Source organism: Erinaceus europaeus, chromosome 9 (assembly GCF_950295315.1).
Source record: "Erinaceus europaeus chromosome 9, mEriEur2.1, whole genome shotgun sequence".
NCBI classification, from domain to species: Eukaryota; Metazoa; Chordata; class Mammalia; order Eulipotyphla; family Erinaceidae; genus Erinaceus; species Erinaceus europaeus.
The window spans coordinates 14,361,650-14,381,127 of NC_080170.1; the positions used below are offsets into that span (position 1 = coordinate 14,361,650).

At 50.6% G+C, this 19,478-nt stretch overlaps 1 protein-coding gene across 8 annotated transcripts in view; it reads right to left on the reverse strand.

Annotated features, from left to right (window-relative positions):
• Positions 1–2,127: 2,127 nt before the first annotated feature.
• FLT4 (fms related receptor tyrosine kinase 4) overlaps positions 2,128–19,478 on the reverse strand; it is a 47,018-nt gene continuing 29,667 nt past the window's right edge. For 4 of the 8 annotated variants that reach the window (XM_060197365.1, XM_060197364.1, XM_060197366.1 and 1 more), the window contains exons 29-33: positions 17,618–17,703; positions 14,225–14,334; positions 3,709–3,811; positions 2,684–2,904; positions 2,128–2,253 (exon numbers count right to left, since the gene is read on the reverse strand). In XM_060197365.1, coding sequence (XP_060053348.1) covers positions 2,724–2,904; positions 3,709–3,811; positions 14,225–14,334; positions 17,618–17,703 — 480 coding nt within the window. In that variant the 3' untranslated portion in view covers positions 2,128–2,253; positions 2,684–2,723. Of the gene's footprint in view, positions 2,254–2,683; positions 2,905–3,708; positions 3,819–12,616; positions 14,335–17,617; positions 17,704–19,478 lie in introns of those variants that run through there. The other 4 variants (XM_016190042.2, XM_060197368.1, XM_060197367.1 and 1 more) reach the window with 3 other exon arrangements.

The following is a 19,478-nucleotide window of genomic DNA, read 5'->3' on the forward strand; positions in this document are numbered from 1 at the left end:
ATAGGCCAGGACCACGTTTAAATATCACATGGATAAAAAACAGATTTTGGGAGTCGGGCAGTAGCGCAGCAGGTTAAGCACAGATGGCGCAGAGCGCAAGGACCAGCATAAGGATCCTAGTTCGAGCCCCTGGCTCCCTACCTGCAGGGGAGTCACTTCACAAGCGGAGAAGCAGGTCTACAGGTATCTCTCTTTCTCTCCTCCTCTCTGTCTTCCTCTCCTCTCTCCATTTCTCTCTGTCTTATACAACAATGATGGCATCAATAACAACAACAATAATAACTACAACAATAAAACAACAAGGGCAACAAAAGGGAGTAAATTTTTAAAAATCTTTAAAAACACACAGAGCCTTGGTGTGTTGGTAGTTACAGCAGGAAAGATCCTTTCCCAAGGCAGGGGACTGTGAAGTAGAGTTAGGCTTTTTGAACTGTGACTCCCCCCCTACACACACTTCTTTTTTTCTTTCTTTTGTCATCTCTGGGGCTTCGTTGCTCTGGGCTGCCTATTTATTTATTTATTTATTTATTTATTTATTTATTTATTTATCATTTACTCCCTTTTGTTGCCCTTGTTGTTTTATTGTTGTAGTTATTATTGTTGTTGTCATTGTTGGATAGGACAAAGAGAAATGGAGAGAAGAGGGGAAGACAGAGAGGAGAGAAAGACACCTGCAGTTCTGCTTCACCTGCTTGTGAAGCTACTCCCCTGCAGGTGGGGAGCTGGGGGCTCGAACTGGGATCCTTACGCCATTCCTTGTGCTTTGTGCCACCTGCGCTTAACACACTGTGTTACCACCCAACTTCCTGGGCTGCCTTTTTAAAACCCCCACCAAGGTTAATGCTGGGGCTCAGTGCCTGCACCACTAATTCCCTGGTCCCCATGGACATTTTTCCTTTTTTTATTATTTTATTTTATTTTTGATAGGACAGAAAGAAATGGTTGGTGGGGGGAGATAGAAGAGAGACACCTGCAGCTCTGCTTCACTGTTTGTGACGCTTTCTTTGCATCTGGGGACTGGGGACTTGAACTCTGGTCCTTGCACATGCTAACGTGTGCTCAGCTGGGGTCACTACTTCCCATGCTCCTCCCCTTTTTCCCCTAGACAGGACACCAGGTGGCTGGGGAGATAGCATAATGGTTATGCAAACAACTTTTCCTACCTGAGACTCCAAGTTCCCAGGTTCAATCCCCAGGATCACTGTTAGCCAGAGTTCAGCAGTGCTCTGGTCCATCTCTCTATCTCTCATTAAAATAATAAAGGGGGTCTGGCGCACCTGGTTAAGTGCACATACTAAGTGCAAGGACCTGGGTTTGAGCCCCCACTCCCCACCTGCAGGGGGAACACTTCATGAATGTGAAGATCTTTGGGTGTCTCTCTACCTCTTTCTATCTCCTCTCCTTTCTCAATTTCTCTTCTGTCAAATAAAAACAGGAAAAAAGGGGGAATAAGGTGGGGAGGGAGTGACCCCTGGGAGTGGTAGATTTCTAATGCTGGCACTGAGCCCCAGCGATAACCCTGGTGGCAAAAAATAAAATATTTTTTAAAAATAAGGAAAAACAAAGTTTTCTTCAATGCAGTAGGAGCAGGGCTCAAATCTGGGTCAAACACATAGAAAAGCAGCATACTATCCAAGTGAGCTATTTTGCAGGCCAGAGCTGTCATTTTTCAATAATACCCTTGATGGGGTACAACACCATCCCTGAGGGTTAGTCCAGAAATGGTGGATCCTCTGGTAGAATAGGACACAAAAAGCCACAAGATGATTTCTGTGAAACCAACAGAAGCCACAGGAAGAAGGAAGACAACATAGATCCCTGTCATCAATCCTGCCCCATTCTCGGGGAAAAAAAACGATTGGCCACAGGTGGCTTTGCTCCTCTAGGCTCTTATCTAATCTGCAAGGATTAGATAACTCCTGTGCTTCATAAACAATCACAGCATAACGGGGAAAAAAAGACATTTCCCAACCATATAGTTTTCAGTTCCAGTCTCATTCTGATATGTGTCCCATCCCTGTCCCCCTCAGTTGCTTCAGGCCACCTTCTGGGTGTCAGGCTCCCTCTCAGACCTCGGGGAACATCCTCTGTGCTGGGCACAAGGCAGGAAAAGACCAACTCCAGAACTGCTCTTAGCCATGTTTATTGAGAGTAGGGGAGGGACTCTGGTGACCAAGTCTCAGCAGCAGGCCTCCTCCTGCAGGTGTCAGCATCTTGTCCCTAGAGTTCTCAGCCAAAGTATGTCAGAGCCCCCTGCAAAGAAAAGAAAACCCAGGTTGGGGAGACAGCATATTGGTTCTGCAAAAGACTTTTAATTCCTGAGGCTTTGAGGTCTCAGGCTCAATCCCTAGGACCACCATAAATCAGAATTGAGCAGTGCTCTGGTCTCAGTCATTCTCTCTCTCTCTCTCTCTCTCTCTCTCTCTCTCTCTCTCTCTCTCTTCTCCATGTATGTCTCTCATTTAAATCATATATGGGAACTTGAGGGTGCTCTTCCTCTTGCTGCCACTGGAGGGCATCTCTAAGCCGGGTTCCGGAGCTTCTGGCCAACCACCTGATCACTCAGGCTCTCCACAGCCACCCATAGCCATGGCCATGCTGGTTCCCACCTCAGGACTCCAAGCTCCCTTGGGGGTGGGATCACCCCTGTGTGATGTCCAGGGTGGTGGTGGGGGGCACTCACCAGCAGAGTCTTCACAGCCCCCACAGCCTCAGGGCCCAGCTCATTCACACACTTCCTGGAGCCCTCCACAAGGTGGTCCACTGGGATGCCCAGTCCGGCCAGGATGAACCTCAGAGGGTTGAAGCCCATGAGCCAGGGGCTGGCCACAGCTCCGGCCCCATCCTGCACAGTAGAGACGACCTTGGAAGGGTCTGGGGCCTTGCCCAGGAAGAAAGCAACAGCTGCAAATAAGCACAGAATGTTCACTTCCTGAGACAAGGCTTGGGGGTTCCCTCCTCCAGGAGAACTAAGAACCCAGGGTAGCTTTTTCCTTTGCCACCAGAGTTATTTCTCGGGCTCCCAGTGGCCAGTCCTACCCCCTTTTATTTTTCCTTTTATTTTATTCCATAGGACAGAGAAATTGAGAGAGGAGGGGAATATAGGGAGGGAGGAAGAGAGAGAGACCTGTAGACCTTCTTCACCATTCGTGGAGCATCCCTGCCTCAGGTGGTGGGGGTGTGGCTCAAACTCCAAGTTCTTAATGGGGTGTACCAGTGCTTCCCTCCCTCTCCCCCAGGGCCTTTCCAACCTGCCCAGACCCTGGAAGCACCTGCTTCCTCCCTTGCTGACTGCTTCCCTATGCTGAATAAACAGAGGCCCAGCAAGGAGCTGCAGACAGGGGGAAGGAGGAGGTGACTGAGGGCGGAAGGAGGGAAAGCCCTGTGTGAAGTCCAGCGTGGGCTTCCCAGAGGAGGGAGCACCTGGGCTGAGCCTCGAGGGAAGCAGAGAGCAGATGGAAGTCGGCAAACCAGGCCCCAGTGCCTAGACTGGGAGGGGCTGGGGGGGATGCATTAGAGAGGTGCAAGACTCTCGCAGGAAGGCCGCCCAGGGCTGTGAAGGCCTCGGGATGCAGGGGGGGGGGGGGGGGAGACTGCAGGAGGGCTTCCTGCCCACAGGGGAGCTCTGGACAGCAGCAAAGTGAGGACCAGCCACAGTGGGGCTGGAGGCAGGGCCTAAGGAGGTAGCCTAAGGCAAGGGGTGCTCACCATTGCTGCTGAGCAGGGCCACACAGAGGACCAGGAAGGCAGCAGCGAGCTTCATGGTGGAGGGAGTGCAGCCTCAAGGATGCTTCTGGGAACAGACCCAGGCCTGTGGGCTTCATATATGGGGCTCTTAGCCCTTGGGGCAGGGGGACCTCACCCACCCGAGAATCACGCTGTTTGCTCAGCTGACAGGCAGAACCCTGCCAACTTCCCGCTCAGGCAGGAGGGCCCTGGGAAGTTGGTGCCCCCCGACCCCGCCTTGGTCTCAAGGACTTCCTCTTGGCAGGGGCCCCAGGCCCTTGGGCATTTGGGGAGAGCAGGAGCTGAGATCAGGCTTTGTCTTTGCAAGGCCCACCCAGGCCCGAGCCCTTCCAGGGCTTTCTGGCCTTGGGTGGGAACAGGAGGGACCCATTTGTGATGCCCATCCTCCCCTGCTCTCAGCTCATTGGAGAGACATGAGGAAATGCAGGGGTGGGGAGCCCTCTGTTTTTTTCTAGTCCTGGGGTAGGGGTATAAGGTATCAGATGGGAACTCAGGACACCGCCCCCCCACCCCTGCGGTGGTCAGGCCTCACTTAGGGCCTCCTCCAGGTGGGGCCTCCAGCAACATCCAGTATGAACAGAACCCAGTCCAAAATTCTGTGGTGGGAATCAGTCTGCACGTCAGAGAACATCACCTGCAGGGGATGATGAGGGACACAGGCTTCTTTTGGGAGGAGCTGACTTTGCAGCTTGGTCTTTACAGGGGAGTCTTGGCCTTTGCAGCCTAGAGGTGCCCTACCCATCCCAAAGGCCATAGCTGACCTCTGCAGAGGCCTTACACTGAACCATTTGTGGACATACAGCCAAGGACATTCAGCATGGTCACCATTTGGTTCCCACTCATTTCTATGCACACCCTGGATTGTCTTATTTGGTGTTTTTTTTTTTTTGTTTTTGTTTTTTTGCCTCCAAGGTTATCACTCGGTGCTTGTACTACGAATCCACTGCTCCTAGAGGCCATCTTTCCCATTTTGTTGCCCTTGTTATTATTGTTATTGTTACCATTGCTTTTGTTGGATAGGAAAGAGAGAAATAGAGAAGAGGGGGAAGACAGAGAGGGGGAGAGATAGACACTTGCAGACCTGCTTCACTTGCGACCACCCTGCAGGTGAGGAGCCTGGGGCTCAAACCAGGATCCTTATGCTGATCCTTGTGCTTTGTGCCATGTGCACTTACCCCACTGCACTACTGCCCAGCCCTCATTTGGTGGGTTTTTAAATTTTGCATTGTAGATATCTGTTTTTTGGGGTCATCATGGAAGTAATTTCAATGGGAAATGCATTTTATTTACTTATTATTTATTAATTTATTTTTTGCCTCCAGGATTATCACTAGGGCTCAGTGCTGGCACTATGAATCCCCTGCTCCTAGCAGCCATTTTTTCAACTTTATTGGATAGGAGAGAGAGAAACTGAGAGAAGAGGGGGAGTTATAAAGGGAGAGATGGAGAGAAAGACACCTGAAGACTTGTTTTACTGTTTGTGAAGCATTCCCCCTGCAGGTGGGGACTAGGGGCTTGAACCCAGATCTTTGTGTGGGTCTTTGCACTTAGTACTATATGTACTTAATTGGGTACACCACAACCTGGCTCCAGAAATGAAATTTATTTTCATGAGACAGAGGGTGATGCTGAGTTTTGAACCTGGGCCCTCAGGCAAGCAAGTCCTATGCTCTGCCACTGAATATCTCCCCAGTCCTAGGAAATGCATTCCCAACTTGTGAAAATGAAGGATTTTTCTGGAAAGAAAGAAAAGAAAACCTTTTCCAGAACAAAGCTGGCTGTTTCATGGTAGGCTCAGCAGGGTAGAGGGTAGCCTGCCCTACAGCCCCAAACTTAGTGCCTGAACCTGACCTCTGCAGGGGTGGGGAATGGTCTTTGCTGCATGGACATTGCTTTGACCAGACCCCTGTGCCAAAATTCTGGGCTGGCAGATGCATCCTCCTCCCTAACCCCCAGACTCTGCCGTTCTCACAAGAGGGTACAAGAAGGAAGCCTCCTCTATCACCTTGTGGAGGTCTGAGGACCCCCCAAAATGGTGGCTGGTTCTGGGCTGAATGGGGGTCATGGCAAAGATGCTTCAAACAGATGACATGTAGCTAATCCCCCACTTCTCAAGTCCTGTGGGTCTCTTGGGCCCCACTGAGACCCCTTCTGGGGGCACCACCTCTACTTGGGGTGGGGGATGTGTGCTTTGAGGAGAAGCTGCTGTGGCATCAGAGTCCTCCACCTTCGTCTGTGTGTGTGTGTGTGTGTGTGTGTGTGTGTGAGTGTGTGTGTGTGTGTGTGTGTGTGTGTGTGTGTGTGTGTGTGGTGCTGGTTCCAGGACATTCCCACATGTCCTCAGTCCCTTTGAGACATTCTCTCAAGAGAATGTCTGAGCTCAGGGTTAGGGAGAAGTGTCAGCAGCTCCTGGGATTGTCACCACCCCCTCCTCTGTCTCAGTTGAAGGACCCCAGACCTCACTCACTCAGGGCCAGGAGTGGTGGGTGTGAGAGAGCCAAGTGACAGAGGCAGAGATGGGACAGCCATTTGGTGTGGAGACTTGGCCTTCTTCACTGAGTGTGGTTGTGGGGATCAAGACACCACATGCTGTGACATGGTGGGATGCACCCAGATCCCATCACTGGGTCCTGGTCAGAGAATAGCCTTGTCCACCCACCTCGGGCTAGACAGCTGAGCATGATTCCAGATCAGAACAGATAGCACTCAAGATATTCCAGATGGAAGATACACTTGCACAAAAATTAAAAAAAAATTTTAAATATTTATTTATTTATTTTCCCTTTTTGTTACCCTTGTTTTTTGTTGTAGTTATTGTTGTTGTTGTTATTGATATCATTGTTGTTGGATAGGACAGAGAGAAATAGAGAAAGGAGGGGAAGACAGAGAAGGGGAGACAAAGACACCTGCAGACCTGCTTCACCACCTGTGAAGCAACTCCCCTGCAGGTAGGGAGCTGGGGGCTCGAATCAGGATCTTTATGCTGGTCCTTGCGCTTTGTACCACGTGTGCTAAACCTGCTGCACTACCACTGAACTCCCTTGCACAACAACTTACCTGAATTGTATGTTTGGAAGTAAAATGGTTGCATTTCATCACTTTAAAATAACTTAAGGCTGGGGGGTTGAAGAGAGATAGCATAGTGGTTACTATGCAAAAATCCTTCTCGCCTGAGGCTCTAAGGTCTCAGGTTCAATCCCCAGCACCAACATAAGTCAATGCTGAGCGGTGCTCTGGTATGCCTACCTCTGTTTCTCTCCCTATATCACTCTCATTAAAATAAATAAGACATTTTTTAAAAAAAAGTCCACTAGGGAAAGATAGAAACAGGCTGGGATATGGATCAACTGGCCAACACCTATGTCCAGCAGAGAAGCAATTACAGAAGCCAGACCTTCCATCTTTTGAACCCCATAAAGAATTTTGGTCCATACTCCCAGAAGAGGAGAAATGTTAGGGGAAAATGTCCAGAGGGCTCTGAACTCCAATTCCATCAGGATCTGGAGAGAGAGAAGAGAAAAAAGTAAGGACACTCAGAAGTAGCAGTAAGTGTAGGTGTGACTTAGAAAGGAAGAGAAGGCAGGACCATAGAAAAAGTAGGCAAAAATATAGATAGGTGAATCGACAGATGGTTATAGAAATAGTAGTCAACCCACATATGTGACTTTGGGAGAAACACTGCAGTTTCTAGTGGAGGGAATGAGGACAGAGCTCTAGCGGTGCGGAATTACATCCCTATTACTTGGTAATTCTGTAAATCACAAACTTCAGAAAAAAAACAACAAACCTTTATGGGGGGCGGGGAGAATGCACCTAGTTGAGCACACAAATTACCATGCACAAGGACCAGGGTTCAAGCCCTTGCTTCCCACATGCAGGGGAGAAGCTTCACAAGAGATGAAGCAGGTCTGTAGGTAACTATCTCCCCCTCCTCTCTCAATTTCTCTCTGTCTTATCCAATAAAAATAAATAAGTAAGTAAATAAATAAATAAATAAATGGCTGCCAGGAGCAGTGGGTTCATAGTGCCAGCAGCACTGAAGGCAAACAAATCAACAGGCAGACAAACACATTCAAAGCCTCAGGAATTGGGACCTGGATAGTTTCCGGGTGCCACTCAGCCTACCACACCCTCCAAGCTGTGTTTCCTTCCTTACCAGCCAGTGAAGCACCCAGACTTGGGGGGGTGCTGTCAGATCCCACCAGATCTGGGGAGGGGAGGGGTGTTCAGGGATGGTGGCAGCTGGCAGCATCCACTTGCCTCTTGCAGGAAGAAAGCTGGGTGACACCCAGGTGCCCCGTCACACACGACGTGATCAGCCTACCCTAGAATGTTTGCAGGACACCATCTGGGCCAAGACAAACATTGGCTTTGGATCCACTCTTCCAGGAAGAGGTGCTGGGTGAAGCCAAGAACTCTGATGACTCCAGGGAGTGGGCCAAATACTGCATTTGGGGCTGTGGAAGATCTGGGGGGCTCTCAGGTAGGGGCACTCTGGCTGGGCTTTGGCAAACACCTGCAGAAGGTGCTGGGCAGTTGTCTCCATATCGTGATATAGGGAGCCCCCTCATGTGTGCTGGAGCCACCAGACTCGGTACCCCCAGCCCAGAGGAACTCCCTCTTTTGGTTCTTTTCTCCTCAGATCAGCATAAGTTTCTGCTTATGGCCCAGCTGAGTAAGTCACCGGGCACACTGGAGTGGGCTCTGGACACCAGTTCCACCTTAGTGAAGTTGGAGACCTTTTTGGGTGGTGAGTCAGGCCTGCTCTTCACACCCATGTCTTTGTTACCATGGGGAGCATCATGGTTACCACATGAAATGTCCTGGTTACCATGTATAGCATCCTGGTTACCACCTGAGGCATCCTGGTTACTACTACTACAGTGTTCTGATTACCATGTTCTGGTTACCACACGAGGTGTCCTGATTACTGTATGTGGTGTCCCGGTTACCTAACATGAGTCATCCTGATTACCATATGTGGTGTCCTGGTTATCACATAAGGTTTCCTAATTACTGTGTGTGGTATTCAGGTTACCACCTGAGGTGTCTTGGTTACCACACAAGGTTTCCTAGTTACTGTGTCTGGTGTCCTGGTTACCATGTGTGGCATTCTGGTTACCACATAAGGTGTTCTAGTTACTGTGTGTGGTATTCTGGCTACCACATGAGGCATCTTAGTTACCATGTATGGTGTCCTGGTTACTACATATGGTTTCCTAGTTACTGTGTCTGGTGTTCTGGTTACCATGTTTGGCATTCTGGTTACCACATGAGGTGTGTCCTAGTTACTGTGTGTGGTATTCTGGTTACCGCCTGAGGTGTCCTGGTTACCACATGATATTTCCTGACTCTCCTACTTCCTTGGAGTGGTCCCAGGGGTCCTGGGTGCCTACCTTTCCCTTCTGTTATGATTCACTGCCAAGATGTCTCCCGTGGTCATCCCTGCTTTGGCTTAGCATGGCCATCTTGTGCTATGAAGTTGCTCCAATATAAATAGTACTTTGTCTCTAGCCTATGTCCACACAGCCTAGACTCAGTCCTGTGGTGCCCTTCCTCATTCCTGCCCAGTGTCTTTCCTATGGGAGGTGGACATGGGTGGGTAATCCTTCCCTTTTCTGGGACTCTACTATAGCTTGATGGCAGAAACCCCCAGGTCACCCTGTCCTCTCCTGGGGATGCCCTCCTGGGCCAAGACTTCCATGCTGTCATCTGAGTCACCACTGCAGGGACAGTCCTGTCTGGGGTTCTGCCATGACTGAGATGAGGCCTGCTGTGGTAACCATCTTGTGCTGTGAAGTTGCTCCAACATAAATGGCCCCTGGGGCTTTCTCTTGCACAGGAGCTTAAAAAAAAAAGAAAAGGCACAGCGATGCCTTTTGGGACTCTCCTCCTAGGCACACAGAGCTGGTGTGTGTCCTCTCTAGGGGTCTCACTGTGGAGCCCAGCCAGCACCCCACTTCAAGCTTTTTCTTTTTCCTGGACTATCTGAGCCCTGGGGCTCTGGGAGAGTGGCTAGTGTGTCCTGTTTCCACATCTCGCATTGGGTCAATATTAATCCAGCTCCTGATAGCACTTCCTGCCTGTCCCTATGTGGGCCCTGTACATCAGAGCAGGGCAGGGCAGGGCAGGGGCCATAGCTGTTTTGTTTGGGCTCAGGGCAGAAGTGCGGACAAGCTGGCCTGTGTGGGTTATGCAAAGACTGACATTTTGGTTTCTCAGAGAAGTGCCCACTGGATGACAAACCAACCATAGACAGTGTGCCAAACCGCAGACTCTGGCACAAACTGCTGTGCTGTGACCACAGTGACGCTGTTCCCATGTAATATCACTTTGACCCGAATCCTCTAAAAGCAGGTTTCTCCCTTTCCCTTCCTATTCTTCACTCCATACTCGATGAGAATGCCTCATCCCTGTCCTCAATGGCTGCCGGCCCAAACGTCTGTGATACTTGAGGGGGTGTCCCTGTGACTGGGTGAGTGCTTACCTTCTATGTTGCTGATGGGTGTATGAGGAAGTGGGGGTGGGGGTGGGGGAATGGATAGACATGATTGAGTGCAGGGAGGGGTAGGAGGGATGACTGGGTAGATGGTTAGATAATATGGATGAGTGGATGAACGGAGTTTTAGATGGGCAAATGGATGGATGAATGGGTCAATGGATGGGTGGATAGATAATATGAATGGGTCAATGGATGGGTGGATAGATAATATGAATGAGTAGATAGGTGGATGGTTGGGCAGATGGATAGGTGGATGGCTTGCTGGCTGGATGGCTAGATGGGTAGATGGATGTGTGGATGGATGGATAGATTAGATAGATGGATAATTGTATAGATGTATAGAAACATGGATGGATGGATGGACAGACAGATAGGTTAATAAAGAGCTAGGTGGATGGTTGGATGGATGATAGATAGTAGGATGGATGGATAGGTAGATGATTGTATAGTTGGATATATAAGTTAGATAGATATATATAGATAGGCAGATTAGATAGATGGTTGGGTAAGTGGATAGGTAGAAAGATGGATAGATGGGTGGATGGATGGGTCTCAATGCCTTCCCAGGTATGAGGAAGCTATGAAGATACTACCCACATGGTCCCCGTGTCTCTGTCCTGCCCTTGTCCTCCAACACTGCCCCTGCACCTCCTCCTGGTTTAAGATGCCCTGGTCTCACAGTGTGGGTAGAGCAGGTCTGAGGACTTGCTTCTATAGAAGACCCACTTTAGGAAAAGGGTTTTTCCACATCTCCAGCCTGAATAAGCACCCAGAGGCCACAGAGCTCTCTGTCCTGTCCTCTGCCTTCCAAAGGTGTCCCCTTCTGTCTGCCTTCAGAGTAGTCAGCCTCCCCCACGGAGCTATCACTGAATCTGGAAGGCTCCATAATAGTGTTTCCAGATGCTTCTTGAAGCATGAATGTAAATTAGGGCATCTCACCCCTTCCTCAAAATGTCCCCCTGGCCTTTAAATAAGAAACTCCTTAATTTGGGGCCCCTCTCCTATTGCCTCCCTTGCTTTCCTCTTTTTTTCTTAATAGTTTATTGATTTATTTATTAGATAGAGACAGAGAAAACTTGCAAGGAAGGGGGAGAAAGAGACTGTTTTGCCATTTGTGAAACTTCCCACTGCAGGTGGGGACCAGGGGCTTGAACCCAGATGCTGGAGTACTGTAATGTGTGTGCTCAACCAGGTGTGTCACCGCCTGGCCCCTCTCCTCTCATGCCCTCACCCACACCTGTCTTCCTTCTTCCCTGGGTCTAGTCACACATTGTCCCCCACATGGGGGGACCCCATATGAAAGCGCTGAGGAAACAGGAGCTCTGGCCTTCCTAGGGTCCAGGCCAGTGTGTGGAGCCCAGCCAGTCCCAGAAGTCCCACCTTTTGACTGTGCCCAAAGCTAAGAGACTGTGGTAACATCAGGACCAGCATCAAGGGACATTCATATTGTTCTCTACCCAATGATGCTTCAAAGAAGTGACTTTCACCTCTGTCAGTAATGACCAGGAGTGGGGACTCCCAGTGGCAGGGGGATGGGGGGCCTGAGAGTAGGGAAGGTTTCTGGGATGCAGGAGGGGCTGGGCATACCATTTCCTGGTGGGACTGTCTGTTCCCAGAGCTCTCAGTTGGCTGGGACAGGAGGCGCCTCAGCTAGGGGCAGGCAGGGTCCCCCCCACCCAAGACTGGAAGAGCCTAGAGGGGGCAGGCACAAGTGGCTTCTGAGGGTGGCCCTAGGCTCCTGCCTTCAGCAGGGCTCCTTGGGTCTCCCCTACTGGCCTACCCCCATGGACTCTGAACCCAGCTGCTGCTCCTGCCTGGGGCCAGGGAATGTTCTCTCTTTCCTTTGAGTCTCAGTGGCTGCTGCTAGGCCAGCCTGTCTAGATGCCTGCTATAGTGACCTCCAGGCTGTGCCAGCAAATGGGCATGGAGTTCCTTCTCCTCTCCCTAGAGGTGGGACAAGAAGATTGGAGTTGGGGTCCCGCCTTAGGCCTCCCTGACTTCAGAGTTCAGGTGTGTGCCCCATCTGGACTGGGGGTGACCCTGGATACCTTCAGGGACCCAGCCTTGGCAGTGCTTCAGAGCTGTGGGACCCAGGGCAGCACTGGGTCTGGCAGGAGGGAACAGAGTACCAGTCAAGCTGATTGGGGGGAACAGACTCTCAGCACTGGGAAGCCTGGCTGGGCACTGCCTTCCCACCCTAAAGCCTCCCTGCTCCCCTCTGCTGGTAGCTCTGGGGAACTGCAAGCTGAGTGGGGTAGGGAGGAGGTTCCAACTCAGCTTCCTCTCTACCCCCTTTTCACCTGTGGCCCTGGCGGGCTGCCCATGGGGCTGGAGGAAGGCTGGAATCAGCACCCAGGACCCAGTCGCTGTACTTCAAAGACTGGCATCAGGTTTATTATTATCCTTTGTTAAATATTTCAGATCTTTCCAGAACACCTGGTCTACAAGGGGCGGGAGGTTTTCTTCCAGGTACGTTTTCGAGAGTGCGGTTATGTGACAGGAGTGGGGGAGATACACGGCAGGAGGGGCTGTTGGTGGTCTTGAATCCATGTTTACCCCCTCAGGCTAGCAACTACTTCTGGACAGCCCACCAGATGGACCAAAAAGCCCAGCCTCACAGTCAGGGGACATCAGGGGGGCTGGGGGGGGGCAGTCTCACGCGCATTGGGCACACACATCCTAAAGGCATGATACACATGGGGGCAAGGGGGCTGCTGGGTGAGCCCTTGATGGCCATGTGGCCGCCTGTCCTGCAAGCGTCTTGCGGGGGTGGGTGGGGCTGGGGTCCATCTCCACGGTGCTCCTGCCTGCCCTCCAAGGGGGGTGGGCTGGGCACTGTGAGCTGTGACGGGGGAGCTGGGTAGAACAGCAATGGCCTTCTGAGGCTCCTCAGCTGTCCTAGAACACCTGCTACTGGCCCTGGCCTGGGGTGATGCCAGGGGCAGGGTTCTCTGGCCCCCAAGCCTTCCACAGTGGCCCCCATGGGGTTCATTCCTCCTGAGGATGCCCATGGCATTGGGGGGAAGCTGGGTGGCACATCAGGCACTTCTCAAACAGCTGCAGCTCAGGATCTGGTTATTCGGATTCTAGGTAAGGCAAGTGGGACGGTGGCAATGGCAGTCTGTCCCGGACCCACAGCACCTGGCATGGGGTCTGAGACCAGATGCTTCCTGATCTGGGTTCCTTTCAGATGAAGTGTTAAAGGCGAATCCCTCCCAGCAGCTCACAGTGCAGCCTTGAAAGCACTGCTGAAAAACCAGTCCACTGTGTGATCCTTCTCCATGCCAGGGAGTTCATAATGGTCAGCAGTGAGGCTGGGCTCACCAGAAGACCCACCTTCACCTAGCAATTCCTTCTTTGTTTCTGTGACCTGGAAACACGAGCACTTTCTCTTGAGCTTTAGAGAGGCAGTTGAAAAAAGCAGGCCATTCCTCACAGGAAATGGAGGCCGTGAGGAGAGACAATGGGGGGCTGAAGGCCACCTCCATCACCCTATGACGTCAGACCCTTAGATTCCCCACTGGGAAATTTGGTCTCATCACCACCTGCCATGGTAGGAAGAGGCAATCAAAGAGACGGTGCCCAGCCCAGGATGACTTTCCTGGAGAAAGCTGAGAGAAATAGAATATGGAGTTGGAAGGGAGACGGGCCCCAGGGGGCTGCCTGGTGCCCAGAGCATGTGTGGTGATGAAATTTTGGAGGGGTACTGGAGCCTGAGTTTCTCTCCTCTCAGCCAAGGAGGCTGCACAGGGAAAAGGAAATACCCCTGAGCCTGAGCCAGAGGAGATGAGTTCCCAGCCTGGACTTTCAGCTTCTTCTGGCCCCTTCAGGCATGGCACCGCCAATGTCAGAGTCCTAGGGCTCGGAGGCCCTGCCTGGGGCTGCCTTAATAGCTGCTGTCTGTGAAGAAGGGCTCACGGCCAGCCAGGACACGCCCGTCCTCCTCTCGGGGCCCTGACAGGTCCCCGTACTCACTGTTGTAGAACACCTGTCCCCCATGGCTCCCCAGATCTGGTTGCCGCACCCTTCCTTGGGGCTCAGGGGGAGCCCTGGTCTCTTCCACATTGCAGCCGGGTCCTTTACAGCTGTTGAGACAGGAAAGGTGGTGTCAGTAAGCAGAGAAGAGAAGGAGAACTCTTTTGAGAGCTCCTTTGAAAGATCGGAGGCTGAATGAGGTGGAGGTCTCATCAGAAACCATCCAGATCCAACCCAGGTGGTAAGTGACGGCAAAAACCATGGGAAATGGACACACTTGACTTAAACAGCAAACCAGATGGACATGACTGCAGGCAGACACTCCCTGGAGCTGTCTCTGAACGATGTCTGGGCAGGCGACGGTGGAGAAAGCTCATCTATATGTCCCCTCCCCTCCTTCCTCCCAAGCTAGTACATTTATGTTTCTCCCAGCCTTGCTCCTCACAGGAAATGGCACCAATACTGACACCAGGGCTCAAGTGTCTGGCTGGCATCCTTGCTGCCCCCCTTTCCCACACTTTTCATATTCAAACTGTCCAGAAGTCTTATCCCTTTTGAGTCCAAAATGTAAGTGTACCCCACTCTCCATGCCTGTCCCCACCACATGTGAGTGAGCTGCCACCATTGCTGTTTTTGTTTGTTTTCCCCAGAGTACTGCTCAGTGCTGGCTGGTGGTGGTGCTGGGGATTGAACCTGTGGCTTTGGAGTCTCAGACATGAAAGTCTTTTTTTACAGAACCACTATACTATCTCTCTGCCCTACTGCTGCCTGTTACTCGTCACCCTCTACTTGCCTCCCTGCAGTTCACTCTTCAGAGAGGTCCTTTAAGCTACATGATGTCCTTCTCCTCTTTTGACCCACTTTCAATGGCTTCGAACTACAGAATTTGACAGCATGCTGCACTTTAAGGTGTTTCTGAGCAGCCACCAAGGGGCCGGATGAGTGACCTAGAAGAGAGGATCCGCATCCTATCTTCACATTCATTCATTTTTATTTTTATTTATTTACTTATTTATTTTGCCTCCAGGGTTATTGCTGGAGCTAGGTGCACGCAGTATGAATATACTGCTCCTGTGGCTATTTTTTTCCATTTTCTTGGATAGGGCAGAGAGAAATTGAGAGGGGAGGGGAAGATAGAGAGGGAGAGAAAGAGAGACACCTGCAGACCTACTTCACCACTTGTGAGGTAACCCTTCCCGTTAGTGGTGAGTAGGGGGCTTGAACTGGGATTCTTGTGTGGGTTCTTGTGCTTCTCACTATGTGTGCTTAACCAGGTGTGTCACCGCCTGGCATCCCTTCTATTCATTCTTCTGTTTGGAGAATGGTAGAAGGGTCTAGTCACTCACAATGGCATCCTTTCACTCTCAGAATGAAATCATCTGACTTCCTAGGTCCCAGTCTGCCTCCTGATGGCTTTACAGTCCTGTTTCCCCGCCCCATCCCCCCCCCGTGATGGTGGCCTTTTGCTTTGCACAGTGCTATTGAAAAAGCTGACATAGATTTAATTCTTTTCATTCTTTCTTTTTCCATTTTCTTTTATTAGTGACTTAATTTTTTTGTCTGAATTTCTGGATTTTTGATCTTTCAAATACAACAAGGATCTGCCTTTACATTTACCTCAGAGTCACTGTTCTGGTATTCTTGCACTATGTGGACCCAGGCCTTCTCTTATTTAAGAGGGTTGTCTTTAACTGCAAGTTCGAAATACTGATTCTAGTCCACTGTCAGCATTTGCTTCCTCAGAGATTCTAATTGTTCATGCACTGGATTCTCACAACTCCCTGTTTATACTGTTTTTTCTCACTTTTTTGTTTAGTTTTTATTATTATTTTTACATAAGGAGAGAAAGCCAGAGCATCACTCTGGCACACGTGATACTAGGGACTAAACTACTCAACACACTAGTCTCCTGGGTTGCTCTGACCATTTTCTTTAACACTTAGTTTTAATTTCTTATCTCCTATGTTCTACACTGTAAGTGTGATCATATCCATCACCCTAATGCAACTCAGGCATCCAAGTTCGACATCCTCAAGGAAACACTCACAAAAGACATGTCTCTAATATCTGATTACTGTAAAAAATGGCGACTAATCCCTAGCACTGCAAAAACGGTATCATCTGTTTTCCATCTAAACCATGCCTCGGCCTCGCGTGAGCTTGGCAATACGAGAATCCGGCATGAAGCCCAGCCAGTCTATCTTGGCGTTACTCTCGATCGCACTCTGTCATTTCACGAACATCTCATAAAAACTGCAGCAAAGGTGGGCGCGAGGAATAACATCATTGCAAGACTGGCCAGCTCCTCATGGGGCGCGAGCGCTTCCACACTACGATCATCATCTCTGGCATTATGCTATTCCACTGCAGAATACTGTGCCCCAGTATGGTTCCGTAGCCCCCATGTCCACTTGGTCGATTCCAAATTATATTCCTCCATGAGGATAATTTCTGGAACCATCCGTTCCACCCCGGTCCCATGGCTTCCAGTTCTTAGCAACATCGCCCCGCCAGATATTCGTCGGGATGTGGCATCATCTAAGTTCATTTCCCACGTCTACGCTCGACCGGACCTGCCAATATACGTGGATATCTTTGCCCACCCTGTCCAATGCTTGACGTCTCGTCACCCAATCTGGTCCCCTATGCCTACACTGAACTTCTCTGTTCCAGTCTCTTGGAAACAGAGTTGGCAGTCAGCTGAGGTAAAGAACAAACACCTCATCACAGACCCCTGCAAGCGTCAACCCGGCTTTGACCTAACACGTTATGATTGGGCCCTCCTCAATCACTATCGAACAGGCCATGGCCGGTGCGCCGCTATGTTCCATCGCCGGGGAGCCAAAGACGACCCGAATTGCCCCTGCGGCTCCAGACAGACTATGACCCACATAGTCAACGACTGCCACCTCTCCAGATTCAGAGGAGGTCTCGAATCTTTCCATCAGGCTCAACCTGACGCTATTGACTGGCTACGGAAGAAGGCCAAACGCTAGAAGAAGAACCCTAAGGCATCCCAGTCTGTATGGGCACATGTGAGGTCTTCACTGTAACCATTTCCTTATCAGCAGAAGGCACTGGCCTGTGACAGGTTCCTGAAGTCTCTGGACTTAAGAGCTGGGGCTAGGGAAGTGGTGGCCTGGCCAGGGGACAGGTGCATCCTCATGCTGGGCAAGACAGCTCAGACACAGTTTCACAAAGAGGTGGTGTCTTGGAAGTGCTTGGAAGGGGATGTGGGGACCAGTACCAGGTACTGCTGGACCAGGACCATGATGGGGAAGGGGATACATTTGAGAAAAGGGAGATTATCAGAGTGTTTTGCCTGGGTCACTTGAAGTGGCTGCAGATGCCACAAGGTTTTGGGTAAGAGAAAACAGTGGGGGTGGTCCCTACCTGAGCCCGCCTTCTTGCCTGTGCCTGCTCTCCAGCCGCTCAAACTCTTCCGAGGCCAGCACCATCCCACTGTCTGTCTGGTTATCCTGTACAGAGAGAACGGGGGGCGGGGTGTGTGAGGCTGTGCTGGTTTCTATGGGTCTCCTATTGATTTAATGCCAGCCCTGTGGGACAGAGCGGGAATGCGCCCTCTTATCACCACTGTGTGCAAGTGAGAGTCACAGACCCCATCTCCAAGGAAGAAACTGAGGCCCAGGAGGGGCAAAGCTGTGCTGCCCCATGCTGAGGGACACCACAGAGCAGCCACAAGTTTGGGGCAGAGCAGGAAGGACAGGAAAAAGGGGCCACAGAGGGAAGAATACAGAGGCACCAGGTTCAGTGGAACTTGGACAAACCCAAGTCATAGGTGAGAGTGAGCGGGTGTGGTTTTCATTTGGAATCACACAAAGGTGGAGTGTTGTCTTCATCTGGCCCTGGTGACAGGAGCCCTGTGCTGGGTGGTTCTGTCTAGGGCTCACACCATTGCTCCTCGGGTCAGCATTCACTGACCAAGCTTGTCATGGTGGAGGCTGGGAATGGAAAGTTCTGGGCTGTGAGCTGTGGGCTCAGTCTGTGCTTTTACAAAGCAGACTCACTGACTCCAGCCTCGAGGAGTTGAGCCTCTTGAGGGCAAGGTGGTGACTGGACCCTGTCCTGCCTGAGTGACATAAGCCTCTTGGGCCATGTGACTAGGTGACTGCCCAAGGTGGGGTCTGCTGGGAGAAGCTGTCCTTCTTCTGCTGGGAGAAGCTGTCATTCTTCTCCTTCTCCTCCTCCTCCTTCTTCTTTCTTCTTCTTCTTCTTCTCCTTCTCCTCCTCCTTCTTCTCCTTCTCCTTCTCCTCCTTCTCTTTCTCCTCCTCCTCCTTCTTCTTTTTTAAATTTTTGATCATTTATTTAAAATTTTTATTTATTTAGTGAATAGAGACAGAGAAATTGAGAAATAAAGGGGAGATAGAGAGGGAGACAGAAAGAGAGAGACCCACAGCACTGCTTTACTGCTCACAAAACTTCCCCTTTGCAGGTGGGTACTGGGGGTTTGAACCCAGGTCCTTGAGTACTAGAATGTGTATACTCACCAACTGCACCACTACCATGCCCAGAAGCTGGCATTCTTCTGGGGTTTCTGTAGTGCTGGGAGAGGCATAGGGGCAGGGAGGGAAGGCCCCATGAGTGCATGACTGAGACCCTATTTTTTTATTCTTGGAGGCAGAGAAAGAGAGAGAGTAGGAGATACCACAGCACCAAAATGGAGGCCAGGATTGAACCTGGGTCATGCGTATGACAAAGCAGAGCAGTATCTAAGTGAGCTATTTCACTGGCCCAGGACTTTTTTTCTCTTCTCTTTTTTTTTTTTTTACCAGAGCACAGCTCCACTCTGGCTTATGGTGATGCAAAGGGTAGGGGATTGAACCTGGGACTTTGACACCTAAGAAATGATAGTCTCTTCACAGAACCATTATGCTATCTACCCCTGCCCTTTTTTAAAAAATGATATTAATCTTATTTTATTAAACAGAGAGAAATTGAGAGGGGAGGGGGATAGCAAGGGAGAGAGAGACAGAGAGACAATGTGTAACACTGCCTCATCTCTTGTAAAGCTTTCCCCCTGCACGTTCAAGCTGGGGCTTGAACCTGGGTCCTTATGCATAGTATGTGCATTACACCAGGTGTGCTACCACCCAGCCTCAGACTCTACTTTTTGACCTGCAACCTGGACTTGGCATTTCAAGGAACAACTGACCCTTTCCAGATAGAATCAGGCTGAGCTGGTTTCTGCCACTTGCTTTGAGTTCCTGAGTCTGCCTCCACTCCTCTCCCAGA